The following is a 12,041-nucleotide window of genomic DNA, read 5'->3' as shown; positions in this document are numbered from 1 at the left end:
TATTGTTCTCTTTTTTTTTTTAAATGAAAATCTCATGTATCACCAAGTCAAATGCCTTACAGAAGTCTAAGTATATAACATCAGTGGTATTACCTTTATCAACCAAACTTGTAATCTCTTCAAAGATATCAAGTTAGTTGGCAGGATCTATTTTCAATAAACCCATCTTAATATGCATTAATTACATTACCCTTCTTTAATCCTTTATTAATTGAGCCCTGTATCAGCCACTCCATTATCTTGCCCAGAATTGATGTCAGGCTGACATGCCTATAGTTACCTGAGTCATTCCATTTCCTTTTTAAAAAATGGCGCATCATTAGCTTTCTTCCAGTCTTCGGAGCTTCCCCAGTGCTCCAAGACTTATTGAAAATCAACATGAACAGTCCTGCAAGCTCCTGAACCAGCTCTTTTAAAACTCTTGGAGGCAAGTTATCTGGGCCGGATTTAAAAATGTCGAACTTCACAGCTTGTGTTTAACATTCTACCAAGCGACTAGTGGAATGGAAAGAGTTATGACCATATGATGAGATCTTTGTTCCTCAAATACAGAACAGAAATATTTATTGAACACTTCTGACTTTTCTGCATCATTACTGATAATTCTACCATTTCTGTCTAGTAATGGACCAATACACCGTTGTCAGGATTCTTTTTGTTCCCAATATATTTAAGAAACTCCTTTTTATTGTCCTTAACTATGCTGGTCATAGATTTCTCCCTGTGTCCCTTTGCTTCTCTATCAGTTTTCTAGAATTCCTAACTTCTGCTATATTAAAGTTCCCTACCATCAACTTCCCCATTATTCCATTTGTTTTAATATGTATTATGTTTATAGCTGCCTTCACGTAGTTTCTAACCAGCACAGCCTTCTTCCTCAACTGAGGTTCAGAAGCCATGATCCATTCTTCTTCTGCTGGTGGCTGACTGTTCCAGTCTACAAGTGGCTCCTGTGGAATTGCCTGATTAAGCAAGTGCAGGGGGCTGTTCACATATCTGGAGTCACTTGCAGCACTGAGGCCTTAATGTACACTTTTACGTTAGAATCAACAAACATTAGGGTTTCTGCTTATGAAGCAATTTTATTGGAAAAACATTAAAGAAAAGACTGTATATGAACTTGCATCAAGTATTTAGTCAGCATTTTTCAATTACAGATATTCAAATATGAGTTTAATTTTACAAAAGACATTATTACCCCAAAAGTTCATGTATTTTTCCAAACAGAACAGGATGTCCAGACTTCCCATTCATAGTGCCATTCAAAAGTTCCTGTCAATACTAGAATGGTAGAACTACGATTGAATTTCATATCCCAGAGGATCAAGACCCTGGTCCAAAAGCATTAGAGAAGACTCCCTCAGCTTCTGTAGCAGCTTTCTGAGTTCTTCCTTAGAAAACACCTGAAAATAAAAGATATATACATGAGGTCATAGCTTCTTTACAGATGAGACAGATTTGCAAGTAAACAGTGGTTTAAGTATGCTGCTCAACTTATGTCTAGGCAGTCTCAACACTTGGTCTGACAAATAGGTTAGAATAAAGAACTCCATGATCAGGTGTCAGGATTGGAAGAGAGTGACAGAATACGCAAAGTCATCCAATCAACCTCAAAACCCACTCACTAACTCAAAACAGCTTGATGTTTCCACTAAAAAGATCAACAGGGAAATAGGTAATATTAACATATATGTTTGTTGTCATTAGGCTTCAGAGTCAATGCCACTTGAGCTGGGCAGGTCAGAGCTCTTACAGTTGATTGTTTACCTGCAAACTCTGCAAGATAGTCCCTTTCTGATTCGCACGGGAAAAAGATTTTTTCACAGCCATAAGGACTAGAAACATAAAAGTATTAAATTTACAAAAGCCCTGGCACACTGTATCAGTGAGTACTGGCTCAATAAGATCTCTACCAGCAATGAAATGTAATGGCAAGGCAATAAATCTCTCTTAATGCAATTTAAAAAAAATAAAATACCAAAACCACACCAATGGCACTATGCAGAAGAATGAGATATTGGTTATCTGAATATTTTCTGTGTAATTCTCATGGCCCTTATCAACTTAGAAAGAAAGCATAGCAAAAAACTTGCATAAAGGGTTAACTGTCAGGAAATCCTTTACTGCTGCAAGTAACAAGATTAAACAGTATGACCTAGTGTTTGTTTTTCTAACTGTAGCTTCATGACTTCATTTACAAACAATCAGTAGTTTTAACTTTACTAAACAATTGTGGATTTCTTTACATTAGATTTAAAATGCAAATAAATAAGTGGTTTTGAGCTCTGTCTCACCACATAGAGCTTGTGTCGCTCTGAAGCAACCACATCAGCGAGTCTCAGGCATTCCTGGTACTGTCTGGTGCTGTGTAAAACCGTATGAAGTAGAAAGCAAATCATAGGCAGGCACAGTTTTCGCAGCAAGATCATCTGATGTGTTCGTTCAGGGTCATCTTCAGCATCCTTACCATAGAAAAGCATGCATTAGTTACAAGTACATTTCTTTACTAGGTTTTATTATATTGTCCTCACAAAGCAACAGTACTTCTGCCCAATTCTAACTGTCAGGGGTAAAAAGTCATGCAGCAAAATATAGTGGAAACAGCTAACACACATATTTACAAGTTTGGAAGACTTGTAATCAATCTACAAATGGTTATTGTATTGCAAAGAAAATGATTTTCCTTAAACTAAAAAATAACAAAAGGAAATTAAGTTTCATAATAGGGTATTTTTCCCTAAGTGTAGTCAGACTGGTTGCTAACTCCACATTTTGCCTGTGTCCAGTTAAAGCAGTCCATGTTTTCCAACCATATTTAATGTATTGTGTAAACTTCTTTCAGGTAGATTTATCCTGAAAATTCACATTCTGATCTCAAGCAGAGCAGAAGCCAGCCACTAGTTGAAGGAGTTTAGAAGAAACTACTCCTGTGAGCACGCTATTCTTTAAATGTCCACTACATGGTTTCTTATACCTCCTCTGATGAATCTGGTACTAAACACTGTCAGAGACAGGACTCTGGACTTGATAGGGCAATTCTCATATTCCCAACCATGGGGGAAAAAAATCCATTTATGGTGATAGTCAAGTCACCAGAGTGAATTGTAACTGAGCAGCAACAGCAAGTGAAACTGGGAAGTACTAATGTCTCCTATTATTGGGTAGAAACAGCTTTTTGGAGGCCTGTTCTGAGGTACAAGAGTGCATTTTACCTCTCTGACATCAACCATCCATCCTCCATCAACAAATAGCAAGACATTGTACATTTTCTCTTTCACATCAGCTGTTACAGCATCCAAGAGACCTTTCCAAATACCATAATCCATCTGAAGGAGAAAAACAGAGTAAACAGAATATCCAAGGCCTATTTTAATAGAACCGATATTTTAATCTAATGTATAGACATTGGCAGACCTAATTCTAAATAAAAAATATTAAATTTTAGCTGCTGGCTGAAATGCCAGCTGCTAATAGACATTGTCATGCATGCTTAATTACCTACATAAAGAAAGTTAAACAGATTGTGTCTGCTTCGAAGCAGACATAAGAGGAAGATGATAATATTTTGACAACTTATTTTACCATATTCTCCAGAACAAGATTGCATGTTTCAATTAAACTACCTACAGTATATTTTGTATTTGCCAACATGTGAAGTCTATAACGAGGGTCTTTAGGTGAGAAAAACCTGCAACATCTTTTATAAGAGGAGATAAGAGGGTAGTAAAATACAATAGATCATCACACAAAACAGCATTCTCCCTCACTGTCCAGTGAAGATTTATTAGCAGAATGTAGTAGTGAGGTCTCGTATAATTTTGTAAAAATATTCAGTCTTAGTAATACAATAGAATATTTACTAGTATATTATGAAGTACTATAAATAAAGATTAAATACAGTTGTAAAATATAGGAGCACTTTATAAGGCAGTAGCCTTACTATGATTTTTTTAAAATTCATTTTCATTATTCAAAATTCAGTAATTCACAAAATGGATCTCCTAATCAATGTGAATTAGTACATTTCTACTATATTAAAAGTGGACTGTCCCTCTGAAACAGGGACTATTGGAATGTAGAGTATTTGTGTGATAATTTTTACATTTCAACATATTTTGTCAACAAACTTTGAGACTAACATCTACACATTCTGTATACCTCATACTTCTTCTCTTTATGTTCATGGGCCACTCTCTCAGTGAAGCTTGCTTGTGGCAGTAAAATAGGCTTCTGTGGAGCTGAGTTCATGTGTTTAAACCACTCATTGAACGTTTCATGGGCTTCCTAAATTGCATGGGAAAAAAACATTTGCTAAAGATTGCTACTCAGACTTTGACTGATCTGTGAATTGCTCGGTTACATTGATCTCCTTGTTAAATTTTTTACAATAGAAGAATTTAGCACATCTTACTTCTCCAAAGATACTCAAGATTCAACATTTGTCAACAGTGCAGAAAAACCACCACCACTTTGAAACATTTCAACTACAGTGTACATTTGCTCAAATACGTACATGCTTCTCTAGAACCATTTCCAATCCTAATATAAGAGGCAAAAATTATAGTTACCCGTAAGTGATTTCAAGTACCCAACGTTTAGTGCATTTGATTCTCACCAGGTATGCTCTGATACATAAATGCTCTCTTATAGCGTTGTCATCTTCAGCTGGAAGCGGACTATCCATTCCTTGTTCCTCCCATTGATTGTATATTTCTGCTATGGAATCTTGTGGAATCTTCACAAATACATCTTTTGCTGCTTCATGTTTCTTGGATGCTGAGACAATGCGATTTAGAATTTCAGTACTTTTATAATGTTATTACAAAATTGGTTAATGCTGGTGACAAACTTATGATACAATTTTGCTATAATTTCAAGATGGAGGATACTTGACCCTCTTCATTGTCCTAGTCATGTTCTTTAATGAGCTATATGATTTTAGTCCAAATCTAATGTTCTTAGATTGCAGAGACTAATTGTCAATGAGACTATGTTAAAATCTACTACACAAATAAAATCTGTAAAATTATAGTACCCAAGAACTTCCTCATTATAGCATTGCTTTGCTTAAGTGCTTCAGCCCGCTGTGCAGGATCAAATACCAGCCAGTCAATTACATCAATCTTCAAGCGATCTTCCTGTAAAAGCATATTTATTAGACTTAAGATCTTTTTCAAGGGTAAAGCAAAAAGTTAAATACACTTGGCTCTGGGCATTAAATAGTGTCCTACCAAGAAGTCTCCAGACAGCATTATGGGACGCTTATGGTAGACTGGTTTAATCACAGTTTTACTACCAAAAGATTTGGGAAAAACAAACATTCTCTGGTAGCCTAATTCCACCCAAAATCTATTCCGGTCAAAGTTTCAGTTAATTACTATCCACTGGATAAGCTGCTGATTTGCATCTCAAAATCTTGCCTCTATTTCTTTAAAAGTTAACAGTTTGTTGGATAGACTGAAATATTACATATTTGCCAAATGGTTCCTCTAGCTCCACTCGGCCAGTTGCTCACATACCATACTTTGGAAAAGTGAGTTCATGGCTAATTACAGTATCATGATCACCAAAGTACTGCTTAGCTGCTGTTGAGTGGTGTTGACAACGACCCTAAGGCAGGAGGCAAGTTTTCATTTTCCACCTTAATTTAGGTATGCCGGTCAGTAATGTGCTAAAGTGAGGTCAGATCAAAAACTTGTTCTTGAGATGGAGAAAACAGACAGAACAAATGCACATGCTCTTACATCAGGGTGAAAATTTAGTTTTCCAAATTTCTAAGAAGCTCTTCACCACTTTTACATCCTTGCCAGAGGTGTGTTACTGACTTCAACTCCATTCACTGTTTACTCTCTGAAGAGTGGATATAATCAACACATACTGCAGCCATGAAAGATCAAGAGATGCAAAAACCAAACCCACAATATGAATTCATTTGTTTCACCTCTTTGCCTACCTCCCGCTAGAGTAAGTGTCACTCTCTTGCACATGCTTTTTGCATTTGCTTGAAAACAGAAATATGGACACTGTCGGTAAAGCATAGTGCACTCTGGAATTTTTGTACTGCTGGCTGAAATCTGTACATAGACATTTACCTCTGTTGTGCCTGTATCTAGTGCAAGGTCATGGTGAGTGAATTCGCCAGTATCTTTCTTGCGAATGTTTTCAACAACAGTTTTTGTTATGGTTGCAACATCCAGACCTAAGTTTAAGATAAAATTATATACCAATATTTAATCAATCTTTATAGGAAGTGTATCAATCATTTTATTTTAGTGCTAGTCATTCTTATATGACTGTGCTCACTGCAAGGCTGACCCTTATGATTTTGAAATGCAAAACTGAAAATCAGCATTAAGGAGAATGACATTTGAGTTTTTAAAGAAAAAAAAAATCAAACAGTGGGAAGGGACAGTAAAACAATTAAACTTAAGGTATGCTTTTCTGTCTGTGTAGTAGGACTGATATATAGGCACATATTTTAAGACCCACCTATTCCCAGAACCCTGGACTAAAGAAGGCAACACAACTGATTTAATAGTCTAGAGACTAAGGGAATGTCACAGCAGTGCCTTTGTAGATTTTGTATCAGTAACTCGTTTGGCAGGAGATGTTATCTTAGCTAAATTGTCTCTGGAAAATGAATAAAAATGCTAAAGAAAAAACAGACACCCTTCCAATTATGAATATAAAGAAAGTATACTTATATTGCCATATTGTCTTGTTTTCTAAATAAAAAGTGTACTGTTTCAGAAAAAAAAAACAAAAAGGAGGCAGAATATTTCCTAGATGAAAGGGTATTTATGAACCAGAGGACATGCATAGAAGGTGCATTGACCAACAGATTAGACAGCACCACAGTAAAGATACTTCTATGCAAGAGATTCCAGTTTGAACATGACAGTAGGGCCTCTCCCAGGCAAGCAGCAAAGCTGGGCATTTACCTGGAGTTTTGTTCAGTGGGGAGGAGAGGAAGGGAAAGGTTGTACTTTAATTTTACAACCACAATGGAGTATTAGAAAGCAGCAATGTAAGCAGGAAGGGAGAGGGACAGTGAGCTTCACAGCTCTGCCAAATCCTTGAGTCAGTACGTGGGTCTGACAACAGCCTTCGTTGCATGCTCTTTAATTCAGGCCTGGGTAGGAATCACGAAAGCCTCGGCCAACTCATTGCAAAAATAAGGATACATGGATCAGTCAGGCAGTTAACTTGGCATTTGTTTCCTATCTGGTTCGGAAGTGACTGCATGTTAAAAAAAATGTAACAGGTTAATTTAGAAAGAAAAATCCAATTCCAGGGAACAGTTATAAAGAGACTGATCCTCCTGAAACATAGGCCAGTCCTAAAAATGTAACTGTTCACAAAAATGTTATAAATTTAGTGTAACTGAAAATAGTAAAAACTGAACAACAACATTTGTGTAGCTGGGATTAGTAATAATGGAACTAATGTTTCTGAAAGGTAACATCAAAGGCAGAAAAAGCTTATAAGGCTAACATCAGCATTTCTTACCTGCTTCCTTTGCTAGTTCAAGGCAGTGGTGACGTTGCTCAGTTTCAGTGACATCTTCCAAAAATACAGCATATTGAGCAACAGCTAGCTCCTGAGGTAAGTGGCTGACATAAAATGCTATTAGATCTGTGTGCTTCTCACTTACCAACCGCTGCAGATTAAAACCAACAGTAATGAATATGCTTCTGTACAGAACCCATTCTATATTCCGTTTCTATTTTTTAACATATATACACCGCCCACCATCATGATGAGTATCAGAATGCAGAATACACATTTCTAAAAAGCAAGATTAGACAAAAAGATTCAATTGAATCTTCATTTACAGGCAGGGGTCTATCAAACTGGTTCTCACTTAGGCCTTGTCTACACTACAGGGGGTAAGTCGACCTAAGTTACACAACTCCAGCTACCTGGATAAGGTAGCTGGAGTTGACGTAGCTTAGGTCGACTTACTGCGGTGACTACACCGCACTGGGTCGACGGGAGACACTCTCCTGTTGATTTACCTTACGCTTCTTATTCCGGTAGAATACCGGAGTTGACGGGCGAACGATCTGCGGTCGATTTAGCGAGTACATCGATCACCACAGCATCAGTACCAGGTAAGCGTAGACATGTCCCTAGGCATTGCTAACACAAGCTCTAGTATGTGCAAGTGAGTTCCTGTGCATCTAGTAGGATGCATTAATTAATATTTTTCATAGCTCTCCCTCAAGCATTTCCATTTGTTGCATTAAAATATGCTACAGTAACTTTAAAGCTGCCTGTTATTCCCTTACCCCCAACCACAGCTGAGCAGAGCAGAAAAAGCCCCTATACTTTTGAAAGCTTACCTGAATGTAGGTCTTTAAGATTTCAACAGAGACTTCCTCCTTAATTGGAAAAAAAGATTTAAATTTTAAGTAAAACAACATAATGAAAGCAACTATACATCTCTTTTTGCCATTTTCCCATTGCACTCATAAGATTGCCAAGGTTAGATGCAGACACAGAGCTAGCAGAATATCACTGCTTCAGTAATTTACTCACTGCAGCAGCAAGCTCTGGTGGTGGACCCATTTCTATGGTCTGTTCTTGGAGGCTGGCGGTCCCCTGATCCCAATGAGGTTTTGAAAATGCTCTGGGGATTTTAGTGCTCAGCCATTAGACCACACATAGTTCCTGTCCTGTGGAAAATTATAATCATCATCTGTTGTTCACATAACCACTAATTGAAGGAACAGGCAGATTTTACCCCTGCATCATATTTTTGCATCACCATGTTCTGCTCATTATCTCCTGCTTCTTCATATCTTAGATATAGTTGGTGGCTGAAGAGTGCTTCAAGTATCAGTGCCTGCTACCCAGAGAATTTTTACAGTCCTGTGCTATATCCTGTCTAGATCTTGATGTACAGAGTCTCTAACTCAATCATTTCCATAGCACAGGACTGCATCTTATACCGTTGGAGTTCTTAGGGGGCACAGAGAAAGAAATTGAGGCAGGGCGCTGCAGAGCCACAGTTAGCCAGCAGGGGGCACTACTGGGCAGGTAACACACATTTCCTACATCACCATCAGTCTGGTTTCTGACCTTGGACTGACTGTATTGCTATTGAGGGTGGCTGATCTCATCCTGCTGACTGACTAGACTAAAGCTCAGAGGGGTAGCCATGTTAGTCTGTATCCACAAAAACGAGGAGTCCGATGGCACCTTAAAAGACTAAAGCTAAAGCTGTACATGTGGATTTTATTCAATATCAGTAGCTTTGGATACTGCTGATTGAGGTTTTAACATCTCCAGTATCCCCAACCCAAAAAGGTTCAGAAGGGGCCTACCAAATTCATGGCCACGAAAAACGCATCACAGACCATGAAATCTGGTCTTGTGTGTGCTTTTACCTATACTAGAGAGATATCATGGGGGATACCCGCATTTCTCAAATTGGGGGCCCTGACCCATAGGAAGTTACAGTGAGGGGTGTCCACAAGGTTATTGGGGGGGGGGGTGTCACAGTATTGCCACCCTTACTTCTGTGCTGCCTTCAGAGCTGGGCAGCTGGAGAGTGGCGGCTGTTGGCCGAGTGCTCCGCTCTGAAGGCAGCACCCTGCTAGCAGCAGCGGTGCAGAAGTAAAGGTGGCAACAATATACCATGTCATCCGTCTGCTCTGCTGCTGGCGGTGGCTCTGCCTTCAGAGCTGGGCTCCCGGGCAGCGCTGCCGCCAGCAGCAGCGCAGAAGTAAGGGTAGCAGTACCACAACCCTGCCCTACAATAACCTTGTGACTCCCTCAACTCCTTTTTGAGTCAGGACCCCTACAATTACAACATTTTAAATCTGAAATTTCACATAGCTAGAATCAAGAAGTTTACACTTTTTTAAAAAAAAAATCCTAACTGTGAAATTGACCAAAACGGACCATGAATTTGGTAGGGCCCTAGTTATGAGTCATGCCCCACAAAAGTCATAAGATTTAAACACAAAAAAACAAATTTGAGTTTTTATATTTGCCTTCAGGATTTTGACCTTTTAGGATACACACTCAAGTCACATTTGCAAACTTTTCTCTAAAACCATGAAGTGAGAACCTCGTGCTAAAAACGTGCCTTCAGGAGCTGCAGCTTTACAAAAACAAAACAAAAAACATCACAAGAGTTTGCAAAACTGCATCTTCCTTGTGGGATTCAGTGAGGGTTGATGGAGTGGCCCTTAATCAAGTTCACTCTTTCCCCTCAGAGTGTAGTATTCAACTACTCATTTTTCCTTCTAGCGTACTTGTGTGAAGTTGCCCCTGCAGTAACTGTAGTAGGTTGATACCTAGTTCAATGCAGCTTTAGATCTGCTTTCACTACTTTCCCAGTGTCTGGCTGAGAAAGACTTAGCTGAATGGAAACTGGCTTTGACTGAAATCCTGACAAGATTAAAGGGATGATTGTAGTTATGAGAAAACATCTAAAAAAAGAGGATGGAATGGCATCTACATCCGTTAATAAGGATACACGGCTGTCTTGCCAAAATGGTTTGCAGTCTGGAGTTTCTACATTTGCAGGCAGCAGTTCACAGTGCCTTTTATTATCTGAGACTGCATATAACTGTCAGAGAACGATTGATGTCTAATGTTCACTGAAGTTAGGACAAGAAATCATGGGCTTAATCTGCAGCAAGAGAGATTTAGGTTACATATTAGGAAAAACTTTAACTATAAGGGTAGTTCAATTGTGGAATAGGCTTCCAAGGGACATTGTGGAATCCCCATCATTGGAGGTTTTTAAGAACAGGATGGACCAACACCTGTCAGGAATGGTTTAGGTTTATTTAACCCTGCCTCAAAACAGGGCTGGACTAGACTTTTGAATCCCTCTCAGCCCTACATTTCCATGATTCTGTGAGGTTACAACTACTCCTTACTTAGTCGGTCCACATCTTTTGTCACCTAGCCTCTAGTTGACAATGTGCTATGCTTAGGGCTATGCTTGATAAATACCTGAAAGCTTCAGCTGGTGCAGAATGAAGCAGCTTACTATTTAAGTAGAGGTGCTTACAAGCCCATAGCACCAGGTACAATTCCAGCTGTTAGTCATGGTCTTTAAAACCCTGAATGGTCTGATACCAGGTTCTTGGAGAGACCTCTTCTTGCTTCATACTCAGAGTAGCTGAGATGCTCTTAATGCCAATGCCTAAAACAATGAGCTTGGCAGTACGGTCTTGATCAGTAAATAGCTCCTATGATTGGCATTTGTTCACCTTGGACAAAAATTTGGCAAGCACTGTAAGATATATTAATTTTATTTAGGATTTGGTTGTCTTTTTGTACCGCTTTACTTTTTTTTTGTTTTCAGTGTTACTTTGGATTGTAGGATCAACAAGTCGTCCATTCAGGGCAGTTTATTAGCAATTTGTGTACATCGTATTTGTGTGTGTGTGTGTGTGTGTGTGTGTACACATTATAGATTTTAATTCAGTGAGCCTAGGTTTCATGGCAAGAGGCAGAATATAATTAAATAAAACAAATGGAATTTACCTTTGTCTGCAGTCCCACAGTGCGGAAAAACAGAATAAGATGCGTCATGAACCGAAGGAGGTGCCCTGGGAGCACACTTCTGTCTTTGGAAAGCCATTTGTTAAATTCATCCATCAAGTCTGTAGCCACAAAGTACATGTCTACATTAGCTTTACACTGGGGGAGAAGACAGCTGAGAAATATTTCAAAACAATGTATTTGTAAAATACAGCAAATAAAAACAAAAAGTGTGAGAGCTAGAACGTTCCAACAGGACTATATCCATATAGGTATATCTCCATATATTTTATATGAGAGAGAGAGAGAGAGAGAGATACCTATCTCATAGAACTGGAAGGGACCCCAGAATGTCATTGAGTCCAGCCCCCTGCCTTCATTAGCAGAACCAAGTACTGATTTTGCTCCAGATCCCTAATTAGCCCCCTCAAGGATTGAGCTCACAACCCTGGGTTTAGCAGGCCGATGCTCAAACCACTGAGCTATCCCTCCCCAGTCTTATTAAAGCATAGCCCTCAACGTGCTGTTCTAAT

General features: G+C 38.8%; 1 protein-coding gene across 3 annotated transcripts in view; it reads right to left on the bottom strand.

Annotated features, from left to right (window-relative positions):
* Positions 1 to 1,062: 1,062 nt before the first annotated feature.
* The window catches only part of NUP107 (nucleoporin 107), a 43,407-nt gene continuing 32,428 nt past the window's right edge, over positions 1,063 to 12,041 (bottom strand). For all 3 annotated transcript variants that reach the window (XM_054026026.1, XM_054026035.1, XM_054026044.1), the window contains 10 exons: positions 11,512 to 11,630; positions 8,346 to 8,384; positions 7,510 to 7,660; positions 6,093 to 6,199; positions 5,036 to 5,138; positions 4,616 to 4,776; positions 4,159 to 4,284; positions 3,213 to 3,326; positions 2,295 to 2,462; positions 1,063 to 1,403 (listed from right to left, as the gene is read on the bottom strand). In XM_054026026.1, the coding sequence (XP_053882001.1) occupies positions 1,296 to 1,403; positions 2,295 to 2,462; positions 3,213 to 3,326; positions 4,159 to 4,284; positions 4,616 to 4,776; positions 5,036 to 5,138; positions 6,093 to 6,199; positions 7,510 to 7,660; positions 8,346 to 8,384; positions 11,512 to 11,630 (1,196 nt within the window). In that variant the 3' untranslated portion in view covers positions 1,063 to 1,295. The remainder of the gene's footprint in view (positions 1,404 to 2,294; positions 2,463 to 3,212; positions 3,327 to 4,158; positions 4,285 to 4,615; positions 4,777 to 5,035; positions 5,139 to 6,092; positions 6,200 to 7,509; positions 7,661 to 8,345; positions 8,385 to 11,511; positions 11,631 to 12,041) is intronic.

Source organism: Malaclemys terrapin, chromosome 1, assembly GCF_027887155.1.
Source record: "Malaclemys terrapin pileata isolate rMalTer1 chromosome 1, rMalTer1.hap1, whole genome shotgun sequence".
NCBI classification, from domain to species: domain Eukaryota; kingdom Metazoa; phylum Chordata; order Testudines; family Emydidae; genus Malaclemys; species Malaclemys terrapin.
Note: the sequence above shows the minus strand (reverse complement) of the source record. Positions and strands in the feature narration are given on the sequence as shown.